This window comes from Hesperophylax consimilis, chromosome 28 (assembly GCF_061612785.1).
Source record: "Hesperophylax consimilis isolate HC1 chromosome 28, BYU_Hcon_1.0, whole genome shotgun sequence".
Lineage (NCBI taxonomy): Eukaryota > Metazoa > Arthropoda > Insecta > Trichoptera > Limnephilidae > Hesperophylax > Hesperophylax consimilis.
Window position 1 is genome coordinate 21,007,465 of NC_142863.1, and position 27,258 is coordinate 21,034,722.

At 34.7% G+C, this 27,258-nt stretch overlaps 1 protein-coding gene across 1 annotated transcript in view; it reads right to left on the reverse strand.

The window, feature by feature from the left end:
* Window positions 1–19,077: 19,077 nt before the first annotated feature.
* LOC149410348 (facilitated trehalose transporter Tret1-like) overlaps window positions 19,078–27,258 on the reverse strand; it is a 30,388-nt gene continuing 22,207 nt past the window's right edge. The window contains exons 7-8 of the mRNA XM_089648995.1: window positions 25,674–25,874; window positions 19,078–19,341 (exon numbers count right to left, since the gene is read on the reverse strand). Coding sequence (XP_089505121.1) covers window positions 19,078–19,341; window positions 25,674–25,874 — 465 coding nt within the window. The remainder of the gene's footprint in view (window positions 19,342–25,673; window positions 25,875–27,258) is intronic.

The window sequence follows — 27,258 nt, forward strand, 5'->3', positions numbered from 1 at the left end:
CCTCTGGCATATTCTGTCAGAAGGTCGGAGTATTTCCGAATTTGCAATAAAATCCAAATAAATGGAATATTTTCTGAACGTATCCGAAAATTAAAAACTGTTTTGAAAGGTGATGAAATAAGCTTTACAATTTTTTGTCAGAAATAAACAATAATTATTTTCGTAATATAAAAATTTTGGATGTTGAAATAAAAAAAAATACATAAATAACTTATGGATTAGTATATAAAGCATGGTGTTATATTTATCGCCATGACAAGAGAAACACAATGGTTTTTGTGAGAGGAGAAGCGAAGCTGGTGGTCAACAATAGAGTGCTGGGTAGGTAGGTACGTGTATGTATTATCTTACAATATTTTTTATAATATATATTTTTTATTATTTTTCGAATATTTTTCTGTTTTATAATTATTGAACTATTATACTTGTATTTCACTGGAGTTTTGTTTTCTGGAGTAAAATTAAAAGTTTAAAACTCGCTATATGCAAGTAATGCATCTGTGTAGGTACTGTGTTTGACACAATAGCTATAAAAATGCAACTGCGTTATTTAGAATTTTGGTGAATCTTCTGAAATTGAAACCAATCTGTGAAAAATGGGATGATAGTCACCCTACTCTCTTATTTGTCTAAGTAAGTGGCTGTTAAACCATAATGGACCTAATCAACTAAACCATTAGTAAATATGGAATCTGCCAACATAATAAAAGCGTAGTTAAATGGTGATTGAATAGGGTTGCCAGATGTCCGGTTTTGGACCGGACATTACGGATTTTTGAACGGCTGTCCGGTCTAGAAAATTTTGGAAAACCGGACAATAGAATGTCCGGTTTTTTGAAAATACGCACGAGATAATAAAAAAACAATAGGACAGTTCAACCATGAATATCTCGGAGTTAAATTTTTTAACTCATTACCAGAAAAAAATAGAAACATGAATGCAAATATAAACGAATTCAAAAGCCACCTTAAAAAGTATTCCGAACAGTTGAACTGAATCATATCAAATATAAACCAATATAACAACACCCCCATACACACAAGCCCTGCTTATTCATGGGGGTACATCAAATACTTATATTATATTATGTAATTAATAACTGTACTATATTGTGTAATGTAATTCGTGTATCTTGTTTTACTAATAAAAAAAATATATAAAAAAATAAGAATTTAAAGAGCAAAAGCCGTGAGCCATTCTGGCGGGTGGTAGCAAGACTTGCTCAAATCTGTTGAAGATGGTACAATATGTGTGCAGTGTTCCCGTCTCTAATGCCTTCGTACAAACAGTTTTAGTGTAGTGGGTAATCAGAGATGTGCTTTATTTCAAATAAATCCATTTAAAATGGAAATGCAAAATGCAAAATGGGTATTTTGCATTTTGCATTTTAAATGCTTTTCTAAAAACCATTTTGCATTTTGCATTTTAAATGCTTTTCTCAATGCATTTTCCATTTTAAATGCTTTTTTGCAACATTCTTCCTGTTATCTCCACTCATCTTTTTATCATAGGCCCCGTATGTCAATTACGTCAAAAGTACGTCAATTCTCAAAGAAAATCTCCTGCCATCCCTGATCATATGATTTACGGTGAAAAAACTGCTAATGACAGTAGAGGAGTAGCCAACTTATTTTCTGAGTATTTTGGATCTGTATTTTCGAATGCTCAACCTGCACATACAAGCAATGCCAGTCTTTGCTCTAATTCAAATAGCATAATCAACTCAATCGAGATCAATGAAGACATCACATTCAAATACCTTAAGTCCATTGATATCAAAAAGGGACCAGGGGATGATCAACTTCCAGGGATCTTCATAAATTATTGTAGTAAACAATTGACACCCCCCATTTTTGTTATTTTCAAACTATCGCTATCCGAAGGAACATTTCCCGACAAATGGAAAACAGCCCTGATTACCCCAATATATAAAAATGGCAGTAAAAATGATGTCTCGAACTATCGACCTATATCCAAATTACCGATACTAAGTAAAGTATTGGAAAAAATTGTTTACGATCAATTATATTCTATTATCTCACCCTCACTCTTAAATAATCAACACGGCTTCATGAAAAATCGCTCAACAACTTCAAATCTTGCATTTTTTACAAATTTTCTTCATGCTCAAATGGATATGCGATGCCAGGTAGATGCCATTTATACGGATTATTCTAAAGCATTTGACCGTGTTAATCATTATATTCTTTTACAAAAGTTATTAGGTCTAGGAATTCACGGTGACCTCTATAGATGGATCGCATCATACGTCAATAATCGGCACCAAATCACGGTTGTCAATGGTTTTGCATCTTGCTTAACGGAAATCATCTCAGGTGTGCCCCAGGGATCGCATCTTGGACCACTCTTATTTAATATTTATATAAATGACATTTCCGTATGCTTTAAAAATAGTTACTTTGTTTTATACGCGGATGACATGAAAATTTATAAAGCTATACAGTGTTTATCCGATTGTATGGAATTGCAAAGCGATCTCGATAATGTGTGCGTATATTGTGAATCAAATTTATTGTCCTTAAACATATCTAAGTGTCACTCGATTACATTTACTAGAAATAAAAACAAAATCATCTATCCATACAACTTGAATAACAAACCTTTACAACCTATGTCTACGTGTAAAGATCTAGGTGTTTACTTAGATAGCAAATTAATTTTTGACAAGCACATTGAACACATTATTTCTAAATCCTACAGAATGCTAGGTTTCTTATTAAGAATATGCAAAGTTTTCAAAAGTGCTAAGACTCTGAAAATTTTGTTTTGTTCATTGGTCAGAAGTCCACTGGAGTATGCTTCCACAATATGGAATCCTCAATATAAGGTATACATAGATTTAGTAGAAAGTATACAGAATAAATTTTCGAAACATTTACTCAAGAAATACAACAATACTACAAATAATATGTTAACTTTACAAAAAAGACGCACATTGTCAGACCTGTTGTTTCTACATAATCTGCTAAATAATAAAATAGATAGTCCCGAATTACTATCCGTCATTGGTTTAAATGTTCCAACGAGGCGTACCAGGCACACTACACTATTTCATATTGAAGCCAACAATACCAATGCAGCAAACAACTCAGTAATTACTCGCGCAATCACAACATACACCCATTACGAAAAATTACTACATTTAGACATCTTTCATGATTCCTTTCTAACATACAAAACTAACTTATTAAATTTCTTAGCATGACAAATTTCAAAAATATTTTCACATCATTTTTCAAAACTCCTATGTATTAACAGTCAATTACAATTCGTGAGCTTATTATAATTCTTATTTTCAATTCATTTATTATTATCTATCCACACACTTCCTTCCTTTTATAACAATCTCAGGCGAAATTACGTAATGACATTTTATGGACATACGTAATAGGTACTACAACTATGTAATAACTAAAAAATTTCTAACTGTATCTTATTGTACTGTGTATGTCTTAACAAATAAATAAATAAATAAATAAAAAAATAAATAAATATCAGTCGGTCCTCAACCTCGCTATGAAAGATAATTTACGTCTGTCAAGTTGCTCCCTGGTAGAAGCCCTGGAAAATGAGTGATACCATTAAAAAAATACAGATTCAAATAGTGAACACGGGGCCACGATGCTGTAATATTAAATTTTAGATAGCAGTTTCTATTTTTTACGTTGCCAATATTAGTCCCGAGCAAATTTTTTACTCTACTGTTAGACACATGTTCATCAAATGCAATACTTGTCTTCCGAGTTCAGCACCAGTTGAATGTCTCTTTTCAAATGGAGGTATAATCATGAGACCTCATAGAAGAAAGATGAGTGATGATGTTTTTGAGAAGCTCGTACTTCTAAAATCTAATAATGGCTAAGGCTACATAATATAGAATATATATTGGTTTTCTCAAAGTTGTATTATATTATCTGTGGGTTTTTAGTGCGCCTGCTTGGAGTTTTTTGTGACAATCTATGGTCAAATAATGGGTGCGGACTAGAAAACGACATTTTATATTGTCTGATTGTCTCACTATCCTGTATTTCTTTATTGTTCACTGGTGGATGTCCCCTCACTAGAGAGTTACTACACAAATGATGCGAATTTTGAGGATGTGTGATAATAAAAACACATCCTCAAAATTCGCAGAACATCTCTTGGTGAATAATCATACCCCACTTAACAACAAGGGTCCTAAACCATTGCATATAGAAAAAAAGGGCATTAGATTAAATTTACTTGAACAATTAGAAATCAATAAACGAACGAATGACCCAAATTTAACACTAATTAATAAAGTACGGAAAATAATTTACTCACCACTTCTCAGTATTTTCACAAAACCCAAGCAGTATAATGCACCCAAATAATTCATAGCAATAAAGTCATTAGTAAATAATTAAGAACTCATTACCATTTACTGAGGGGAAAACATAGATTGGTTTAACCAACAATATATCATGTCATCGGTTTAAACAGTAATAAATCAATGTATGCACCTTCAAAATTTACATTTGAAATAGTATAAATACGTCGTCTCAATGTGGACTAACCACAGTTTGAAAATGGCCTTGTAAGCCGAAACAGCTGTCACAATAATAAAAAACTAAAACACTTGCAGAACTTAATAATAATATTATCAAATTTAATCTAAATTAAATTTATAAAAAAAAATTAAATGGAGTTCTACGAATTAAACACAAAAACAATAAAAAAAAAAAAAAACAATTGTTTTTTACACAGGACATATCAGTATGTATGATTTGTTATTCCACAAGTAGTTCTACATTGATGTCCATTATTAAATGACAAAGTTGTTTAAAAATTCATTAATAATTTTGAACCTGAGAAACCATTTTGCTTTTTAAATGCATTTTGAAAATAGGTATTTTGCATTTTGCATTTGAAATGCTTTTCTAAAAACCATTTTGCATTTTGCATTTTCAAATGGAAAAGTTTTGACCCATTTCCATTTTGCATTTCAAATGGTTTTGGGTACCCATTTTGCACATCTCTGTGGGTAATGTATGGACTGACGAAAGAAATCTACTAGGTGTGAATACCGTAAAAAGCTAATCATGTGTTTTCTTCAATTTAAATGTCAGTTGCACTGGATTTAAAGATACAATTTCAAACAATAAACGATTATTTAAAGCAGTATCATCTTGTGGCAAATATGTTGAAAAGTGATTTTATGCTTACCAATGGCAAAATAATAAATATAAGTTTTAATGATTCCCAAGTGTTTCATTGACACTGAGAAATTTTCTCTGTTTGTTTTGGCCAAAATCAAAGGGGTTTATGATTATCAAAGGACCCTTTGATTTTCGACAAATTGTAACAAAAAAATCAAGGGGGGACCCTTTGATAAACAAATGTTCGGTTTTTTATCTGAACCTTCTGGCAACCCTATGTGTGAAGGAAGTTTAGATAGATGTTACTTACTTATGACATGTGACTGGTATGGGTACCAACGCCAGGAAAACATTCATTGGATAATAACACCTCTGTCATAGGTGATAATCTACGTTTGGTGACTTAGCAGCGGTGCCCGGGTTCATGGGTGAGAATTGTTTAGGTCTTGGCGGCGGATGCGTCTGCGCACCTACTGTGTACTACCGCTCCAGCAGGACTTTCTCGACCCATCGCCTTGCACCACAGTGGGAGGGATGAATTCAAATATTATGCGAATATATTGGAGGTTATTTTAATGTATTTTATTATTACATGTTTACATAAAATGTGTAAGTATTACCTACTCAATGGGTCTCATGTGTATATTAAAATGTGGGTATATCATTGTACCTATTTAATAGGTCTCGTCAATTTATTAAAATGTAGGTATATCATTATACCTATTTAATAGGTCTCATGAATATATTAAAATGCAGGTATATCATTATATCTATTCCATAGGTGTCATGAATATATTAAAATGTAGGTATATCATTATACCTATTCAATAGGTGTCGTGAATATATTAATAATAATAATAATTTTTATTCCAGGATGTGGGGAGGTTAGTGCAATCCCATACGTCCCATATATTTATACATATTTTTTGTACAGTAGGTATGTGAAATTGAAAAATATATGACAGAGAATAAATTAACAACAAAGTAATTAACAACTATGCAGGGCGTGGTCTTGAGTGAGCTTGGGCCCAGCGCTCACTCAATAGTGGCGCTTGGTGCTAGTAGGGTGCAGTCACCAACGTGTTGGTGGAGGCCATTAGCCGCATCCTGGCTCCAGTGACCCGGAGTCTCATCAGGCCGGCAAATCCATTCAGTCCTAGTTCCGTGAACATTGTTGACGCGCTGCTGTATCTTCGGTATCCAAATATTATTCTACAGGCGTCATTATATAAGGCAATTGCGTCTCTGTATGAGGGAAGCGTTGCATGTGTTAGGGTAAACGGTGGTTTTACGGGGTGGTTTGATATCACAAAAGGTGTTAAACAAGGCTGCGTAATGTCACCGTGGTTATTCAATCTATACATGGATAATTGTATGCAAGAATTGAAAGAGGTGGGATTGGGCGCGAATTTGTTTAATTTGAAAGTATGTTGCCTGTTGTATGCTGATGATGCGGTGCTGATTGCTAATAGTATAGATGATCTACAGTCTCTCGTGTCTAGGATGAACGAAGTATGCATGAAGAATGAGTTAATGATGAATGTAAGTAAGTCTAAAGTAATGGTGTTTGAAAGAGAGAGTGCGAAAACAGTGTGCAATATAATTGTGAATGGGGAATACTTGGAGCAGGTGGATGAGTTTGTGTATTTAGGAAGTATGTTTACGAGAGATGGGAAGGTTGACAGAGATATTGAAAGAAGGGTAAATGCAGGTAATTCCGTTAATGGAGGACTAAACGCCGTAGGCGCTAACAAAAAATTGTCTAAAGAAGCGAAGTTAGCAGTCCACAACGGAGTGCTGGTACCTACCTTGATGTATGGAAGTGAGGCATGGAACTGGCAAAGAAAGGATGAAAGTAGATTAAATGCTGTTGAAATGAGATCCCTGAGGCGTATGTGTGATAAAACCATGTTTGATCGTGTGAGGAATGTGGAGATCCGCAAAGAGTGCAAGGCTGATGTAAGCGTAATGAGTAAGATTAAGAAAGGGACGCTTAGATGGTTTGGGCATGTAGAACGAATGAGCGAAGATAGGAGTGTAAGGAGGATATATGATGCAAATGTGAATGGTAGCAGTCGGGGACGCCCGAGGAAGACATGGCACGATCAAGTGAATCAGATACTCGAGTCGGGCCATGTCAAGAGTCAGAATAATAGAAGAGTATGTATGAGACGATGTATGAATGTGAATGAGGCAAGGAGTGTGTGCCAAGACCGAGTTGTTTGGCGGTCCGTCCTCTCTGCCTACCCCTGCGGGGAAACGGCGTGATGGTTAGTTAGTTAGTTAGTTAGTCATTATATTGAATTCGGAGTCGTTCCATCGAGCAAATTCGGTAGTGACACCATGTCTCACACGTATACAGGCCAGTACAGAATGCGTTGAACAGTATTTTTTTAACTGTATTGCTGCATTTGAAAAATCTGCGGGCAATCATATTAGACACTATGCTTAGGCTTCTCCTTTGTCGTTCGATATCGCCATCGTCCGATAGGTCTTGATTAATAATGTGCCCCAAGTATTTCACGTTCGAACATGTATTTATTTTTGCCTCGTTAAGGTATACGGGGAGCATCTTACTTGTATCTTGACTTTCCGTGGTGGAACGCAATCAATTCCGTCTTCTTCGGGTTGTACATCATATTATGCTGTTTTCCATATTCTTCTCAAGTGTTTAGGAGTAATCTTAATCCCTTGATCGACGGAGCTAGGAGGATCATGTCGTCCGCGTAGCTTATATGATTCATACATATACTGTTAACACGACAGCCCGCTCTGATATCCAGGCGACTTGATAACTCGTCCATGTATACATTAAATAGAATGGGGGACATACACCCTCCTTGCCTTACTCCTGACCGCAAATATATCGGCTGGGAGTATGTACTTGCCCACCGTACAACATTTTCCTGCTGGGAGTGCCATCGGGATAGTATGTTTATAAATAAGGTAGGTATATTCCTAGCTTTCAATTTATCCCATAATGTTTTATGACAGACCCTGTCAAAGGCTTTACTTAGGTCTAAGAATCACCCGTATACGGTAGCTTTTCGTTTCTTGTAGAATTCTATTATTTGCTTTGCAGTATATATTGCCATATTAGTGGATAATCTACATTTAAATCCCATCTGGTTATCTTTAGACATTAGTTTATCATGTATCTCATTTAATATTACCTTTTCAAATAATCTTGCAGTTATAGTTGCTAAAGATATTGGCCGGTAATTGCTGGAGTTAGTCATGTCAAGCTGTCCCGATTTCAGGATTGAAGTTATAATCGTCATTGCACCCGGTATATGGTTGTGTTTAAGTATTGCGTTGAACAGTATGTTTAATAGTTTGGGTATGTATCTACCTCCGTATTTTATGTGTTCAATACTTAGATTATCATGTCACGGAGACTTACCAGCCTTGGTGCCTGTTATGGCCTTCATTATACTACTTTCAGAGAGGTAAACGTTTTGTCCATCATATTCCATAATATCAGGGACAGACGGTACTTCATTTCCGGAAATATCTGCAAAGGTTCTTCTAAAAGTATTAGCAATTTCCTCCGTGTTTGTGGATCCATCAATTCTGCTGGCGATTCGATTTTTTGGTTTGATCAGGTTGTTGCTTTTCTTCCAGAATTGGGCAAACTGCTTTGCGTCAAGTGATTTTACGATATCATCCATTTTTGTTTGTTCAGAAGAGCTTTGGCAGTGTTTAAAAGCTATTTTGAACTCCTTCCTTTTTCGTTTTCTTTCATCCGCAATGGGAGCATGTAATGGTGTCCCATTCTTAATCCACTCCATCAACGCCGATCTGGAATTTTCGTAGTGTTCCTTAACTTGTTGATTCCACCCAGCAATGTCACGATGTGTTTTTGGATTGCTTTGATCGCTCTCCCGATGAAATACAGTATTGGCAGCCCTACTTAAGACTTCAACGATGTCTGTTTATATATTTTCCATGTTTTTTATATGGTCGCATCTGTCACACATAGAATCCAAATTACAAATGGATTCGGAGTGTCTTTGATAGATCACACTAAGTAATGCTTCTGCTACAGACGTATATTCACTGATTTTCTTATTATTATTCCTTCTCCATATTATGTTATTAGGCTGTTGTGGAATATTAAAAATAGTTGCAGGTAATTTTTCAGCAGCGATTACGCAAGATGTCGGCCTGTGATCGGACCAGTCGGTATCATAGTGTATTTTTATACTATCTATTTTGTTCTTAAACTATTAGTGCATATACAGTGATCGAGCCAGGAAGTGGTATTGTGTGCATCGCTTATATATGTATATGACCTGGCTATTCAGATCTAGTCACTAAACACGGCTAAAGCCATCTGAAGCAACGTTTCAATTCTGAATGGTGGTCTTACACCAGGGCGATACTGGTAGTATCTTCCAAACTTTTGCAGTTTATTGAAATTATCTTAATTTTGTTCTTTTCCATTGTATTTTTTTTCAATAAATTTTCGGGAAACAGTACCAGTCGGCCAAAATTCTTTGTATGAACAATTTGTAGGTTTTGAAATCCGTATTCGGTATAGTCAACTTGAAAGATCCAAAGTGCGTGGGATTTCGTTGTATTATTTTTTCTATTTGGATATTACTTCCTTTTATTTTACAATTGATAAAGTTTCGAATATTGTCCTCAGTTACACTATTGTCGAACCTCGACACATAGAGCGTTGTTTTTAACTCAGCTATTTTGAGGGAGTTCTCCATCACTGTTCCAGTTGCAATAATATTTCTCGATCTCCTTAGTTTTCTTGTAACGGTTTTATAACCATCCGTATTAAAATTAGTTGTCTCTGGTTTAAATGTATTTTTGTGAGATTATGTGCGTGCAACTTTGGCTGATTCATCCATACCCGGTTGATGTACCTGTGATGTCTGTAGTATGACTTGTTGCTGTTGTGTGAGAGAGCTAGACGCCGCTACTTTATTCCATGATTGAGGAGAGTGCATGACAGGTGGGGCAGCTAATGCGAGGGGCGCGGGCGGGATTATCACATTACTGCAGTGCGCATTGTTGTCCAAATGTAATTCATTAGTTGGCGACCGTGAGTTTGAGCGATTCTTATCTATCGCTACCGGTATGGTGACCTTCAATGTATTCAAGGACGGCGATGTGTTTACGTCTTGATTTGGAATAAGGTTAGGTATGTTTATTTATTTTCAGTTCATTCCTTAGAAGAGCCATTTCAGAGCGCAATACTTCCAGATCGCTTCGTTTGGACATTTTAATGCCATGATATCTTTTAGGAGACAAGTGACATCTACATGATCGAAATTGACAAGCGGTAGTTTGTGTAGATTCTGAGCCACAAATGTCGGTAGAGCTTCATCCTCTGTTTCCTTCAGTATTTTAATGATATCATATAAATTCTTAGACTTCCTACCTTCGCCTTTCCTCATAATCCTGTGTTCAACTGTTTCACTGCACAGAATGTCTTTCGCAGCCTCCACTTCGTCTTTTGAGAAATGATTGGAGCATATTTGAACCGCGGTTAGTTCGTCTACTAAGACATCGATTTTGTTTTGAAGAAACGTTAGAAGTTCATTAATAATTAATTTATCACTTTTTTTCGTAATATTCATATTGTTTTCATAAGCGGCGGCAGCGTATGCAATTCGATCCTGCGCACGAGCAGACTGAAATTGTAGGTATATCATTATATCTATTCAATAGGTGTCGTGAATATATTAAAATGTAGGTATATCATTATACCTGTTCGATAGGTCTCGTGAATATATTAAAATGTAGGTATATCATTGTACCTATTCGATAGGTGTCGTGAATATATTAAAATGTAGGTATATCATTATACCTATTCAATAGGTCTCATGAATATATTAAAATGTAGGTATATCAATATACCTATTCAATAGGTCTCATGAATATATTAAAATCTAGGTGTATCATTATACCTATTCAATAGGTCTCATGAATATATTAAAATGTAGGTATATCATTATACCTATTCAATAGTTGTCATGAATATATTAAAATGTAGGTATATCATTATACCTATTCAATAGGTCTCATGAATGTATTAAAATGTAGGTATATCATTATACCTATTCAATAGGTTTCATGAATATATAAAAGTCTAGGTGTATCATTATACCTATTCAATAGGTCTCATGAATATATTAAAATGTAGGTATATCATTATACCTATTCAACAGGTCACATGAATATATTAAAATGTAGGTATATCATTATACCTATTCAATAGGTTTCATGAATATATAAAAGTCTAGGTGTATCATTATACCTATTCAATAGGTCTCATGAATATATTAAAATGTAGGTATATCATTATACCTATTCAATAGTTGTCATGAATATATTAAAATGTAGGTATATCATTATACCTATTCAACAGGTCACATGAATATATTAAAATGTAGGTATACCACTATATAAATATTATACTATGTTAACTGTAATAAATTATATTAAATACGTCAACTAAACCGTTTGTAACATTTATGTTTTAATTTTTTTTTAATGTGAAACCGCACAAGAGTCCCAACTGCTCCCAAACTTCTGAAACGTCATACTCAATTGAAGTATGTCGTGAGGCTGAGGGTAGTGGGGAGGGGAAGGAGATGAGGAGAAGGAAGATGGTGGAAGTACCTGGCTATTCAGATTCCCACGATCAAAATAACGTTTCAATTCTGAATGGTATCTTCCACTCTTATTATACATGCAATGTATCCGGGGTTAAAGGGCACTGACATCGGGAGGCGATTCTACATGATAGTACAAGTAAAAATGGAACATAATTTTTGTCGAAATTCTAATATTTTAAGAAAATTTTCGGGTAAAAAATATGTATTTATGGAATTTTTATTTCTTCTTTGGAAATATATTTCATTTATTTTTCTTTTTTTACCTACCATCATCTAGAATCACGCTCCGAAGCTGGTGCGCTATATTGATGCAGTTCAGTTATTGTTATAAATTGTAGGGTCCTTTTAAATTAAACACTGTTATTTGAGAGACAATCTGAATCACTTTATTTACACCATGAATAGACATAATTATTAATTAATAATTACTAATACATTGAAACTGTCGACATCAACCGGCAGCAATACAGGACACTGTTTTTACCGACGTGACTTAACAGCAAGTAACTAGCAAAGGCGAGAACCTTTATTAATTAATATGACCTAAGCTTCACAGGTGGCACTAATGGTATATAATCAATTCAATTACTGCGATCAAAATAATACAGTTATGTATCATAAATAATATATATTTTTATACTATTCATATGTACAAGCCCGAAAAAGGCATTAATAAATAAGATTTGTATTTATGTTATGTATGTAGTTATGTAATTATGTATATAATTACATGATATATTATTATATAATTTTTACAAACACTACATAATTTTTTTTCTAACGTACTGTATTTTAAATGTAATAAATAATTATTATGATTAATTAAGACAAAAGTTCCAGAGTTATCTACAAATGACCTGACAACATTTGAAAACTTCTACTACCATCATTATAAGCGGAAGATGTTACTTTTAATTATTTTTATTCATTTTTTTGGAAAATCAACAGTATTTTTTTTTTTTACTTACATATGCCAATGTTATAGATTTCCGCATTGTTTTAAGAAAATAACGGAATTATAGATTATTTATTAATTGCTCCGTAAATAATTTATAATATTATTTACTGAGCAATGTAAAAAAATAATATAAAATTTAATAAAACAAATTCAATTCTTAACATAATTATACAAAGAACAAGAGAAAAGTTACTCATAAAATTACTCCAGAAAAACACTATTTTATTGATTTTTGTGTTTATTCAGCTCGCAATTGAAAATTTCTATTTTGATATAGTAATTGTGATTATTGCATAGACTGTTAAAGAAATTTGCAGTTTATTTTGCATTAATCCAATTTAAATAGGGTAGAAGAGCGTGTGGAGCGCGCAGGTATGTTACAACGGATATTATTTACCAACTTCGGGCAATGAATATTATTGTTGACTAATAGGTATATACAGGGATAATGCATTAATGTGATGCCTTCGTACAGTGAATTAATTAATTTTAATGTATCTGCATAGTTTTTAAATGACTTATAACAAATATGTTTATTATTTTTGTTTTGAATTCCTGCGATTTTGCTAATGTGAAATTTATAAAATGGAGACCAAACACCTGATGCAAACTCCACGTAAGTGGGTTAAGTAAATTTGCTAATATTGATGCTTTAAAAAAATGTGTTTATTTAAAACTGCCCAAGAGTCCCAACAGCTTTCAACCGTATAGTGCCAGTGAGACTATGGAATCCCCAATAGTGGTATATTGTTAGGCTGAAGGTAGTGGGGATGGGAAGGAGATGAGGAAGAGGAAGGTGGGAAAGTACCTAAACACGGTCAAAGCTATTTCAAGCAACGTTTTAATTCTGAATTGTGGTCTTACACCAGGGCGATACTGAGAACATCTTTCACTCTGGAACGTGCCGCAAATATACTATATGTTATTTTAAATAAGTGCTTAGTGAAATACCACAAATTAATCACAATCATTTTACAAAAAAGTGTACATAGGTGAAGTAATAAGTCCCTACAAAAAAGAGTTGCTTTGGAAAGCAAAGCAACTAGCCAAAGAAAAAAATTATGAATTTGTTTGGATCAAAAATGGGAAAATAATGGTTCGTAAAGGTCATGATCAAAAAATTTTGTACGTAAATCATCTGGACGACCTCGATAAATTAATATAACAAATCACTTACTTGAACACACCAAACTGAAATACCTACTGAGAACATGGATAAGGAAACAATAACTACAAACAAACCAGATGAACTGCTAACTCTTAAAAACAATTTTAATATATTAAATAAAAATATACGAAGTATCAACAAAAACTTCGATGAACTTCAAATACTAATTAAGAATCTAAAAATTAATCTTGATATAATTATCCTCACTGAGTGCTGGATAAAGGATAAATATTCACCCTTACATATTAATAATTACACCTCATATGCAACCAATTTGAATTACACAAAAAATGATGGTGTGATAGTGTACATTAAAGATGACACTAAAACTGAAGTCAATGAAATAAAATTCCCAAATGCAAACTGTTTGAAAATCAAAGTGGGTGATGAAACCACTATATTAGCTCTGTATCGATCACCAGCTACAACTAATATTAATCAGTTTCTTGAAACGCTTTCTAATGAACTCAATCTTCTAAAAAACAAAAAAAATGTCTTCCTCATCGGAGATATAAATATTGACATACTAGAAAACGGTCATCCAAATAGAACTAATTATCTGCAAACACTGGCCGCCCACGGACTTGAAAGTTTGATAAATAAACCTACGCGTGTTACAAATGACAGCAAATCTTGCATCGACCACATATTCAGTAAGACTGTTAAACCAACCAACTCTATCATATTCACCTCTACTATAACCGACCACTATACAACAATTTTATCTATTACAAAAAAGAAAATACAAAGATCGCAGCCCTACCCAATTATCGTGCAGAAGACAGAAACCGTATGGAATGAAGTAAAACAACAATTACTAAATACAAACTGGATAAACCTACTGGAGAACCTTGATACAAATAGTGCCTGGAGTAAATTCATTGAATATATAACTCATACCATCATGTCAAATACCAAATCAATAGAAAAAAAGATTTCACATAAAAATCAACATCTTAAACCATGGATAACCCAAAGCGTTATAAATTGCATTAGAAAAAGAGATGAACTACACAGGAAAGTTAGTTTAAATCCTTGTGATATTTTTATACAACGATATTATAAAAGATACAGAAATATTTGCAAAAATGTTGTACGCAATGTCAAAGAAAATTATTATAAGAAAAAAATAGACGAATGTAACAATGACCCACGCAAATTATGGAAGATCATTAATGAAATTACAAGTGCAAAATCATCCCATAACAAAAGCATAGATGAACTAACAATTGAAAATACCCAAATCTCTTTCGAAAAACATCCGGACAAAATTCTCGAATACGTAAACGAATTTTTTACAAATATAGGGTCAAAATTGGCAAAGCAAATCAGACATCCAAAAACTAGCATTTTACCAGAAGAAAAGGAAAGTATGAACCAGATAGATAAATTAAAGTTAACTAATGTAACCAATACTGAAATCAGAAACGCAATTGTATCCCTCAATGTTAATAAATCATCGGGAAATGATATAATCTCAAATAAAACAATAAAACAACTCCAAAATGAACTGACCTTCCCTTTGACATACTTGGTCAATCTGTCTATATCTACAAATGTATTCCCCTCATGCCTTAAAAAAGCAACAGTTATACCTATACATAAAAGTGGTAACAAAAAGGATATATATAACTACCGACCCATAAGTCTCTTAAGCTCCTTTTCGAAAATCTTGGAAACTGTAATGAAGAAGCAAATTGTTCATTTTCTTGAACAAAACAAATTATTATCACCATCCCAATATGGTTTTAGGGAAAATCTAAGCACCAATGATGCCATAGAAAATCTAACAAGCATAGCCATAAAAAACATAGATGAAGGGAAAAAGTGTTTGGCTTTATTCATAGATCTTCAAAAAGCTTTTGACACAATAGATCATAAAATATTACTAACTAAGCTAAAAAAAATAGGAATGGCCGAAACAACAATGAACTTATTAGAGTCATATATAACAGGGCGAGAACAACAAGTACAAATTGGCAAACAAAAGAGCAAACTACTATCTTTAAACTATGGCGTCCCTCAAGGAAGTGTACTGGGACCGATCCTATTCATTATCTATATCAGTGCTCCGCAACCGGTGTGCCGTGGCACACTGGTGTGCCGTGAGCCGGACACAGGTGTGCCGCGGTCAAATTCAATGTATTCGACATTTTACAATATTTCATTATGTATTTAATACACAACAACAAAATATTTTTCATAATATTGTCTATTTTTCATTGTCTGCAGATTCTGTTAAAAGACGTATTCATAATTTATTAGAAACACTGATTAGAAAACTGTTATCGGCTGAAAAATTTTCACTTCAGATCAACGAAACAACCGATATTAAAAATAAAGCACAGTTGATAGCTATTGTACTTTTCGTTGACGAGGACTTTATTAAAGAACATTATTATTTTTTTAAGGAGGTTCCAGAGCGAACTACCGGTGAAGAATTTTTTAAAGTAACCGATGATTTCTTCAAAATTTATAATATTAAATGGAGCAATTTCATTGCTGTTTGCACGGATGGCGCTGCGGCAATGACGGGTAGTAAAAAGGGTTTTGTCTCTTGTGTAAAACAAAAAATCCAACGTTACAATTTACACACTGCTGCATACATCGAGAAGCATTGATGGTCAAAAATTTACCGGAGGAACTTTTGAACACGATGAATGACACATTAAAATCGTAAACTTAATTAAATCAAGAGCACTAAACTCGCGAATCTTTGGAATACTCTGCAGAAATGGGAGCCAAATACGAATCCTTATTGTTTTATACTGAAATTCGTTGGCTATCCCGAGGCAAAGTTTTGACTAGATTATTTGAGCTTCGTCACGAGGTGTGTGAGTTTCTTTTAAATCAAAATATGCCCAAACTATATCAGCACCTCGATGATAATTACTAGATAGCTAAACTTGCATAAATAGCTGATATATTCGAGCATTTGAATGAACTTAATAACGAACTTTGGCAGAAAGAGTTGCAAAAAGGATGTTTGGAAATGTACCAAAGGATCAACCATAGTACAATTGAAAACAAACAATTAACTGTGGATCTGGCCCAACAACATTTAAGTATGCTTCAGCAGAAATTTGGTCAGTATTTTTATTCCATTAATACGGAACAATACGATTGGATTCGAAATCCCTTTGCAACCAATGCAATAAATTCTACGAAAGCACTGCCTCTGCAAATTCGAGTGGAATTTACAGATTAAAATAATGACATGACATTAAAACTTCACTTCTCCGAAGATCAATTAGATGTTTTCTGGATTTACGTTAAAAAAGAATATCCTCACATTTCCGTCAAAGCATTCTTAACACTACTTCCATTTTCAACGACATATTTATGTGAGCAAAGTTTTTCAACGCTTGTATTAATTAAAAATGATAAGCGGTAATGCTTAAAAGGTCTTGACCAAGAACTTCGGGTTGCGCTGTCAAAAATCGAGCCTAATATAAAACTTTTGTGTTCATTGAAACAAGCGCAGGTTAATTTAACAATTAATCGGTCATTAATTTATTATTATTTTATAATAATTATTAAGATTGCGTAAAAATAAATATGTTATATTTATATGTATGTATGCATGTATGTATACATTGAAAATAAAAAAAAAAACAATAAATTATTGTAAAATTTGCGTATCGATTTAATATCTATATATTTTAGCTTTTGGTGTGCCGCGAAATTCTAGGAACAAATTTGGTGTGTCGTAGGTGAGAAAAGGTTGCGGAGCACTGATCTATATCAACGATTTAACTAACCTTACCATTAAAGGAAACATAATCAGTTTTGCTGATGATACTGTTTTATTATTTCAAGAAGAAAATTGGACGGATACATTTAATGAGGCTGAAAAGGGGCTTAGTGCACTTCAAAATTGGCTTAAAATCAACTCGCTTACCCTTAATATAAGCAAAACAAAATATATAACATTTTCAATAAACGCAAGGAGCCAACCAATAAAATCACTAGAACTAAAACTACACGAATGCCATGGAAATAATATACAATTTTACTGCCCCGTCATCGAAAAAACACAAAACATAAAATATCTTGGAGTAATAATCGACGAAAATCTTAGATGGGACCTACACATCAAAGGTATTACCGAAAAACTCACAAGCCTTATATATTTCTTTAAAAATCTAAGAAACGTATTAAATAAAAAGGATATGAAAAAGGTCTACTACGCATTATGTCATTCTCGAATTGAATATGGAATCATAGGATGGGGATCTGCTACACATACGTACCTACACAACCTGAATACGATTCAAAAAGGAATCATAAAGACCATATTGAAAGTACCAATTAGAACGCCTTCAATTGAAATATTCAATTCCTTTGACGTACCAAATGTACAGCAAATATATGCCAAAAATATATTATTGAAGCTCTTCAAAAATAACAAATCCTCTACTAGACTGTGTATGCATAACACTAGATCGAACAAAAATGATATAAAAAATATTCCAAGTTATAAAACCACATTCGGACAAAGAAACTATACATACTTTGCAACAAAACTCCATAACATCCTTCCCCAAGACATAAAACTAATAAAAAATCCTAATGAATACAAATCATTAATAAAAATATGGCTGAAAGAGGTCAATGAAAAAACCCTAATGAAAACACTAAAAACGATATAGAAGACACTTAAAACGACATAGAAGACACTAAAAACGACATAGAAGACAAATAAACCATATTTAAATAACTTTAGTCCGCCTCGGCACAGGACCCCCTAGTGAGGAGGACTAAGAAATACAATATTTTATACTTAATTTCACCATTATATTTTGTATGTAACAATTATTTTATATAGTCGCTAAAATAAAAAAAATAAAAAAAAAATAAAAATCAAATAAAATTTACTTGCGCACGCCGGGATTTGAACCAGTAACCTCCAGCTTGCTAGTCGAGAGCCTTACCCCTCGACCATGGAGGCCTTTGAAATGATGAAAACTAACAATTTAGCAGCTTTATTGTATTTGTAGGTTAATATTGTAGTTTACTGTCGATGGTTATTCCAAGATCACGAATATTGCAATGATGATATTTTTGTGCTTGGAGTTAGATCAGACGAAATAAACGCACGACGTCTGAGTGTGAACCAGACGCAATTGTCCACTCAGCAAGTAACCATCTAGCCATCTAAAAACATATGTTTATAACAATCCACCCACTTCCCCCTTCTGTCCTTCCTTCTTCAGGTTCTTATCAAAGTGCGGAAGGATCTCATCTAGTGACTTCCCTTTGGTCTCCGGCACCACGAAGAAGCAGAAGATGGACCCTGAGATGGCGATGATCGCAAATGCCCAGAAGATCCCGTCAGAGCCGATGGCGTCCTGCACAGAGGTGTAGAACTGGGCCACCACGAAGGCGGTCACCCACAACCAAAAGATGATGATGGTTGTTGCTATGCCACGAGCCTGAAAAAATAACATGAAGGCATAAGTCAGGAAGCTGATCCACCGGAATTAGATACCCGACAATTGACCCCCCGGACAGTTGATCCCTCAGCCAGTTGATCCCTCAGCCAGTTGATCCCTCAGCCAGTTGATCCCTGGGACGCTTAACCCCACGGAGGAAGGAAGAGAGTTCTTCCTCCGTGCTTAACCCCCAAAGGATTCTTCTATTGTACCTACTTTCTCCCTGGTAACGTATGCAGAGAGAATATACGGCCGTATAAAAAAGTACATAGATATATCTGCAGGCATCTTGAGGCGAAATCCAACAATAATTCCGTGTCCCCGTAGGAATAAACAGATAGGATATACCGCGGAATAACGATATACCTCCCTACGAATTATATTATTTATTTATTTTTATTTTATTTATTTATTCCTTTAGATTTACACACAGTAAAATATGATACAAGATATAATTAAAATATTTTTAGTGATTATAGATTATTGTACCTTATCAGGTCGAAATGATTGGTTCCTAACTAGGCAAATTGCCCGTTCCAAGGAACCAAAAATATGTGAAAGTAAGTGTGTGATTTGTCTATGTCTATAATATATCTCATTAATGTTTTAATTTGTGATTTTTAATCGTTACAATCTTATGATAGAGTCGAACTTGAGCTGTTGTGTATGTTTCAATTGTGTATGAGCAGTATGAGCAATAATTAGAATAATGGAAGATATATATTGTGTGATTACTGATTAGTCTATGTCTATTATTTATTTATTTATTATAATATTATTTATTATAATATTATTTATATAACCAAGTGTCCCCAAAAGGGAATGCGTAGAGAATAGTAGGCTGAATTATCAAAAGTCCAACAGCCTTACTAAAAAAGTGGTGTAAATATGCGAAGATCAGAATCGTCTTTACACGACATTAAATATACTTGTAAAGCATATTTCCACTCAAGACGCCTGCAGATATAGATATATCGACTTTGGTAAAACGGCCGTATATCCTCTTTATATACGTTGTAGGGAGGAAATGTCAATCCAGGGATCAAATGTCCCAGGGGTCAACTTTTTAGGGGGTCAACTGAATTAACATTGAAATATCATATTGGCACCTTGTCGAGCCCCCCTCCGGCGTTGGGGCCCTGTGAAAAAGTGCCATATTCTGTCTTAAAAGGAATTTATTTCCTATCGTGGCCTCCAGTATGGAGTTAATGTTACAAATAAGATAAAAATCGGTCCCTGGCCACTCCAAGGTTGAAACCCAAGGTTCAAAGCTCTGACCGAGTGTTACATATGTATTTGTATCCTATGCACCAGACGACTGGACAGTAGAGGCGCCCTCAATACAATGCAGCCTCGTATCTCTTCAGTGAATATTAGCACGATCGCGAAAAAATCTATGTTTACGATTTGTCACATGACTAAAGATTCTGTCCGGAATGAATAGGTGAAATATTTTCAGCATGTAATTTTATTTCGGTTCTACGATAACTCAATATATAATTCAACACACCTTTTAAAGGTGATGTAAAGTCATTTAACGTGCAACCTAGTAACAAATAATAATATAATAAACGAATTTAATATTTAATAAATTTTCTGGAAACTATAGAACATATTATATCGGGATGTTCTATATTAGCGCCATCCGAGTATACATTTAGGCATAATCAAGTTTTAAAAATAATTCAACATGTTTGGTAATTAAACATAACTTGATTGACTGCCGTAATATCGTACCATATTATGAATACGAACCAAATTCATTTTTAGAAAATGAATTTTTAAAATATATTACGATAAAACTATACTAACAGACCGAACGATTAGTCATAATAGACCCGATATAGTTTTACATGACAAAATTTAAAAAATAACTTATATCATTGATGTCGCTATTCCAAATTTCTGTAATATTCAAAAATCTATTTCTTGAAAATAAGAAAATACACAGATTTAGGAAATGAGATTAAAAGAATTTGGCATTCTCAGACTATAAAAATATTACCATTTATTATTTCGGCTACTGGCATTATACTTAGCTCTCTCATTAAAAATTAAGACGTATTAATTTAACAAAGAATTTATATATAAAAATGCGAAAATCAGTCATTTTAAATACATGTAGGATTACGAAAGATTTTTTAAATATTTATATTGAGGGATCAGTAGGATTTATAGGTCCAATTAGAAGTTCTACAGAGCCGAACCCTCTGATATGAAAATATCTGGAGTCGGTGAATTATTTTCCCATTTGATCTCTGGTGATTTGACGTGTTGTTCTTGTATTTAAAGCAGTTTTCATAGGCCTATACATTATTTTTTTCTGGGCTTATAAAAAGACTTAAAAAAATACTCGATTATTTCAAAGGACAAGATGTATTCTACTCGCCGTATTTAATATGTAAAAACACATGATTTTGCATTACTACGTATGGCATCGCCTTAAAAACAGTATGATTTGTTTAGTATAAATATCATAAACATTTCTGCAGTTATGAGTATTGTGGAAATCTGGCGTTTTGCGATGTTCTTATTATTGATTTACTACTCGTGATAAGAGCATCCGAGACTCAAACCAATTGGTGTAAGTGTTCTTGTGCACGACGCACAATGCATTGTCCCTTGGACAAAAATACAAAAATCGACATTCGAATTTATGAATTTTAATTTTGCTATTGTAAATATGATGAGTCATAACTGCCATGACATTAATCTTAATTACTTTGATGATGCCATTGGCTAGTTATACGCCCTCAACTTAGGGATTACCGACAGCGATGCTCTAATCACATTATCAGTTGCATTTTCGCACTTGAGTAAGACGCATCGGTTATACAAAAATACCACATTTTTATTGTCAAACCACAATGGAATCTACTGGCACAGGTACGTACAATGTAACTATTTTAAAATTATTTAATTTCTTTCTTTAGTTGTTCTGTATTGTGTCCTCAAAGTTGTCACATAAATTTCACGCCTGATTAATGCGTTACTCAACTTTGAAGGCATTTTAAAAAATAACACCAAATATCACCTCGTGGTTTTTACGATTTATTAATGGTCAACTAATAAATTTTCATGTCCCAGAAAATTGGCTGCGTCTGTCCGCGACTAAGGATTTTATGATTTTTTTTTCAGACGGAGGTAATTCTATCAAAAATTTCGAGCTCGCAGAAGTGTTCTTTGAAAGCGAAAAATCCGATAGACAACTGGCTGTTTTTCAGAAAATATGTTCGCTTATGAATTTTATTGACGTCGATGATGAAAATCGGGACAAGATAAGGACTTTCAGCAGACTTTTAGGTTTAAAATTCAACAATTTGCTAAACGACGTTTCACGCAATCGAGAGAAATTTGCACGCAATGAGACGTGGCTAAACCAACAAATACAGTTACCATTGGATTTAAAAGGTCTACAAGATATAACCAATCAGCCTAGACCAAGTCGTACCCGCGGAAGACCCCTCAAGCCATTCGAGGAAGCTTCGCTCAAGACCAAAAAAGGCGCGTATCGGAGCTGGTGTCTGGAAGAACATCAGACGAGCTGCAGTTTGCTGCGGATGTGGCTAGGGGTATACCAGAAAAGGATGGGACGTCTTCACTAACTTTTCATCAAGCACTAGCCCTGTATCTCGATCTAGATCTATCAGAAAGTAAATACAAAGTGTTAAGAGCTGCAGTAAGGAGGTTAGAAAAAATCGACTATCTCATACCCGTAAATGCTCGAGAGAGAGCTCCAACACAGACCTGATCAGAATATTGCTGTTGACTTCTGAACCTCTCTTATCATCCAAAAGGAATATAACTACAAATAAAGGCGTGAACATGGATGGAGAGGTTCAGAAGTATATTAAACAAGTAGACGAACCTTCCGCCACATCCAGTCTAAACCTACATCTAGATTTAGAATTTAGTAGCGACCAAGAATCTTCGGATTCAGATAAGTTTAAGATCCCATACATGAACTTATATCACACTTACCAATTATGTAATTTTTTTTCTACTTTCTCTCTGCAATGTACTTACTACAACATAATATAATACATGTAACTATCGTATTATTAATTACTCAATAACTACAATAATGTACTGTACACTCCTCTGCTAACCACAAGCTAATGCTTCCTTGGAAGAGTAGTATAAAAATATTTTAACATAGAAAACCAATGTAAATCGTATTTTATATGTAATAACTTTATTTTATGTAAAAAAATTATAAATAAAGAAATATATCAAAGTTTACAAAAATACTAATATTAATATTTATGAAATGTGTTAAATTGTGTATAAATATGTATATTTTTAATATGCGCGAACTAACTATGATGCTAATGACTCAGATTTAGAAAACGGCATTTTTTTTTTATTCTACGCGTAACCGGTTTTATGATTTTTGTCCTCTCCCCCATACACTTCAATGCACTGTGCGACGGGTTCATCGACCTTTCTGGTAAATAAAAGAAGAAAAAAATGTTGGAAGAACGATAACATAATTTTAATATGAGTTTAGTATTATTTTTCACGTGATACCGTTGGCATCGCGTCTGGTTCGGACCCAGGTGTCGCGGGATCAATAATGGCGCCTGTAATCTGTAATAATTTGTTTTTTTATAAAACAAATTATTAATATATAAATTAATTATTTCAAAATTAACCTCACACAGGATGCCCTAAGGAAAATAATTTTCCTCGGGGCCTATGTCATCTTCGGGATGCTGTGTGGAGGTCTTTTTTTACTTTCTTAGTTGTTAGTTGTGTAAATTACATTGAAGTCAAATCTGGGGTTGGAAATCGCGTGGCAGCCATCTTGTATGATAGACTTTTAAAATGATTTTTTTAAAATTAACCTCACAAAGGAGGCCCTGAGGAAATTCCCTTATAGGGCCTAAGTCATTGTTGGGAAGTAAAAGCTTCACATATGCACTCATAGAGGGCAGTGCATAGAGCTTGCGTTGAAGTCTGTAAGATAGCAGCTAGTGGCCAGTAGTCGCCAGGGCCAGTGAGAATGCTCCCAGACAAACTTAGGGGGTATTTCACTATGTCGGGCTAAATATCTGACTAGCTAGCCGTTGGCTGGCTTTAAAGATCAGAATAACTTCGTTATTCAACGGCGACCGTTTCACCATTGTTGCCGAGCTTCCGGATAGATAACACTCGAAATAGTCTGGCAACATCGCAAAATGTTTGCAGTTACCCAATCTACTACAACGGCTGTCATGTTTTGCCGCAATGTCTATGGAATGCTAGCCTCAACGCCAATTGACAAGTTTACCGCCACAGTCCGCACACCGCAAAGTGTGCATTTTTTTGGTTATGTTATGTTGATTATCAGGTCATTTTAGATAGATTCGTGTCGAATTAATACATTGTTTCTTATTTTGAACACAATCAAATAATTCAGGATGGATCATCCAAGCATTCAAATTCATTCGAGCTTTTAAAACTCGCGGCCTTCGCATCGCCGCCCTTTCAGCTGCTTCTGTAAATCAAAAACCTCGGTATCCATAATAATTCGCAACAAAATTCGACTCACTTCTCCGCTGTCAAACTCGGAATGTTTTGACGCCATCTTTGATTCGAGGAATAGCGCCTAACGTGAGGTTCGAGCACTGATTAGTCAAATCGAACTTTAACCCGAGCGTTAGCGTTATTCAGATATAGTGAACACGAAAAAATTACTAATCCGCGGATTAGTGCTTAGTCAGAACATAATCAGAGATAGTGAAATACCCCCTTAGTGTTTCAGATCCCATTTAACCAGCTTCTAGTTAGGTCGACTATCGAGTCACCATTAATCTCCTTCCACGACGAGTTGGACAACTGTTTGTGGGAACACAACTCAACTTTTGGGATGCTATGTGGAGGGTTGTTTTAAGAAAAGGAAGGAGAGGAAGTTCTGGGAAGGTAAAAGGTATGAGGGTTGGGTAGGAATCTAGGTATTAGTGTATCGAGGAGTGTCGGAGATATGAATATATCCCGGCCACTGCGGCGCAAGGCGATGGGTCGAGATACTAGTTGGAGGGGTGAAATGTTCTTCCCAAACCATCCTTTCTCGATCTGACACCCCACGCAGCTAGCGGGCAGGCGCATCCTGGACACACCTCACCCGGGCATCCCTGCTGAATCATCAAACCTAGCGAACCTCCCACCCAAACCCGCCTCCCGAATTGAAAATGAAATAATAAATTACTTTTATTGCTACTTGACTAGTTGGGAGCGGCTCGCGTGCGTTGTGCGGAGTTTCAGGACTATCAAGACGAAGTTATGAACTTCCAAAGAAAAAAACGCTGGTCGTTATATATTTTGAACAGACAGATTGAGAATCAGCTGACCTGAACCATGAAGACCTCGTTAGTGATGACGAAGGGAACAGGTCCAGCTCCCAGGGAGTAGATGGCCACTCCAACAGAGAGAGCCAGCACTGGTATCCAGCCCACGCCGGACACGTCGTAGTCCAAGTTCTTGAAGTGGAAGTAGGTACCCAGCGTGGCCATAGCCATGGAGACGAAGGTGGCTGAGGTGATGAACAGGATCTGAAAGTAAAATAAGGAAAGATTCTTTTCATCGTTATAGTATTGACTGTCATTTCAAAACATTGAAGCGATTCTTCAAAAAGCTGTACAGTTACAATTGGCAGCCAGCTCACCGGTTAGAAAAGATTATCTCCTCATGTACGCGCCTCTACCCACTTTAAAAGAGGAAGAAAAAAATCCTTGGTAATGTTACAATACGATAATTTATTTCACTGGGCAATAATTGATGGCATGTAGCGAGGCCGACAAAGGCCGTAGACATGCATTGCCATAGACATTCAAATTAATTATCATATGATATTGGTATCATTTCGACGAGCTCTTAGATTTAGGAGGCAAACCACGTGAAAATATTTTTGGCACCAGGATTGAATAAATTATGACATCAGTCATGCACTAACCACTGAAGAGCACACATTGAATTATTAACCAGACAGGCAGAAAATTAAGGCTCGCTAAAGTAAGGAAAAAGTTTGCAGCGCTGTCCGTTGTTAGACGTTTCTGCGCAGGATCTGAATGTTCGCTTGGCGTAATGACGCTAAAATTGAGTGAGATGGGTAAATTATAACACATTTGTAAAAGTGTCTAACCAAATAGTGTAACACAATATTTAATTTTGGAAACAAGCCAGAACTTTTGTTTACATGATTTGGGATACGCGGTAAAGTTTTATATGCAGCCAGAAATTTGCGCGCCATTGTAAAAGGACTAGTAATTTAGATTTTGCGAGTTGCCTGAATACTGCCAGATTCATTTATTGACAGATCACCGAAAGTGGGACGGTCAAGTCGCCTCTCGCGCTCCACGCATGTTGGCTTTTTTCCCATTCCCCGATTGGCTCGTCTATTAATTTGGAAGTCTATGGTATAAGTCTTGGCGTGTGAAAGATTTTGAAGAATCAGGTAATTAAGTCAGTGCCATCGAGCAATGACAGTTTTCAAATGGAGGCAATTGTTGCTTATACTTGTTGTTACAGCTGATTTGTTTGTTGTTTTACCGCAAACATTTTAAATAAATAAACAGGGTGATTAGACTATTTTAAACCGTAATGTTTACTTAGCCAGGCCTGTACTCTAGTCGGCCTTTATTGTAACCACCTATGCTTAAGGTTATGGATGTATGATTTCTAGAGATTTTGGTACCTTTAAAGGTGTCTAATCACTCATTTACACCCATCATAGATCATACCGATTAAGCCGATAAGTCAAAATTACTTCCGATGAGACCTACCACCTTTAAAATCTACCAGTTATTAGTTATAATTATACATTTTAAAGCAAAATATTGCCTGTTGAAAGATGGATCAATGATTCTCACTATGAACTCCACCAACTCTAATCTAATAATCGAAATAGAAGATGTTTCGATAGCTCTTGGAAACTGA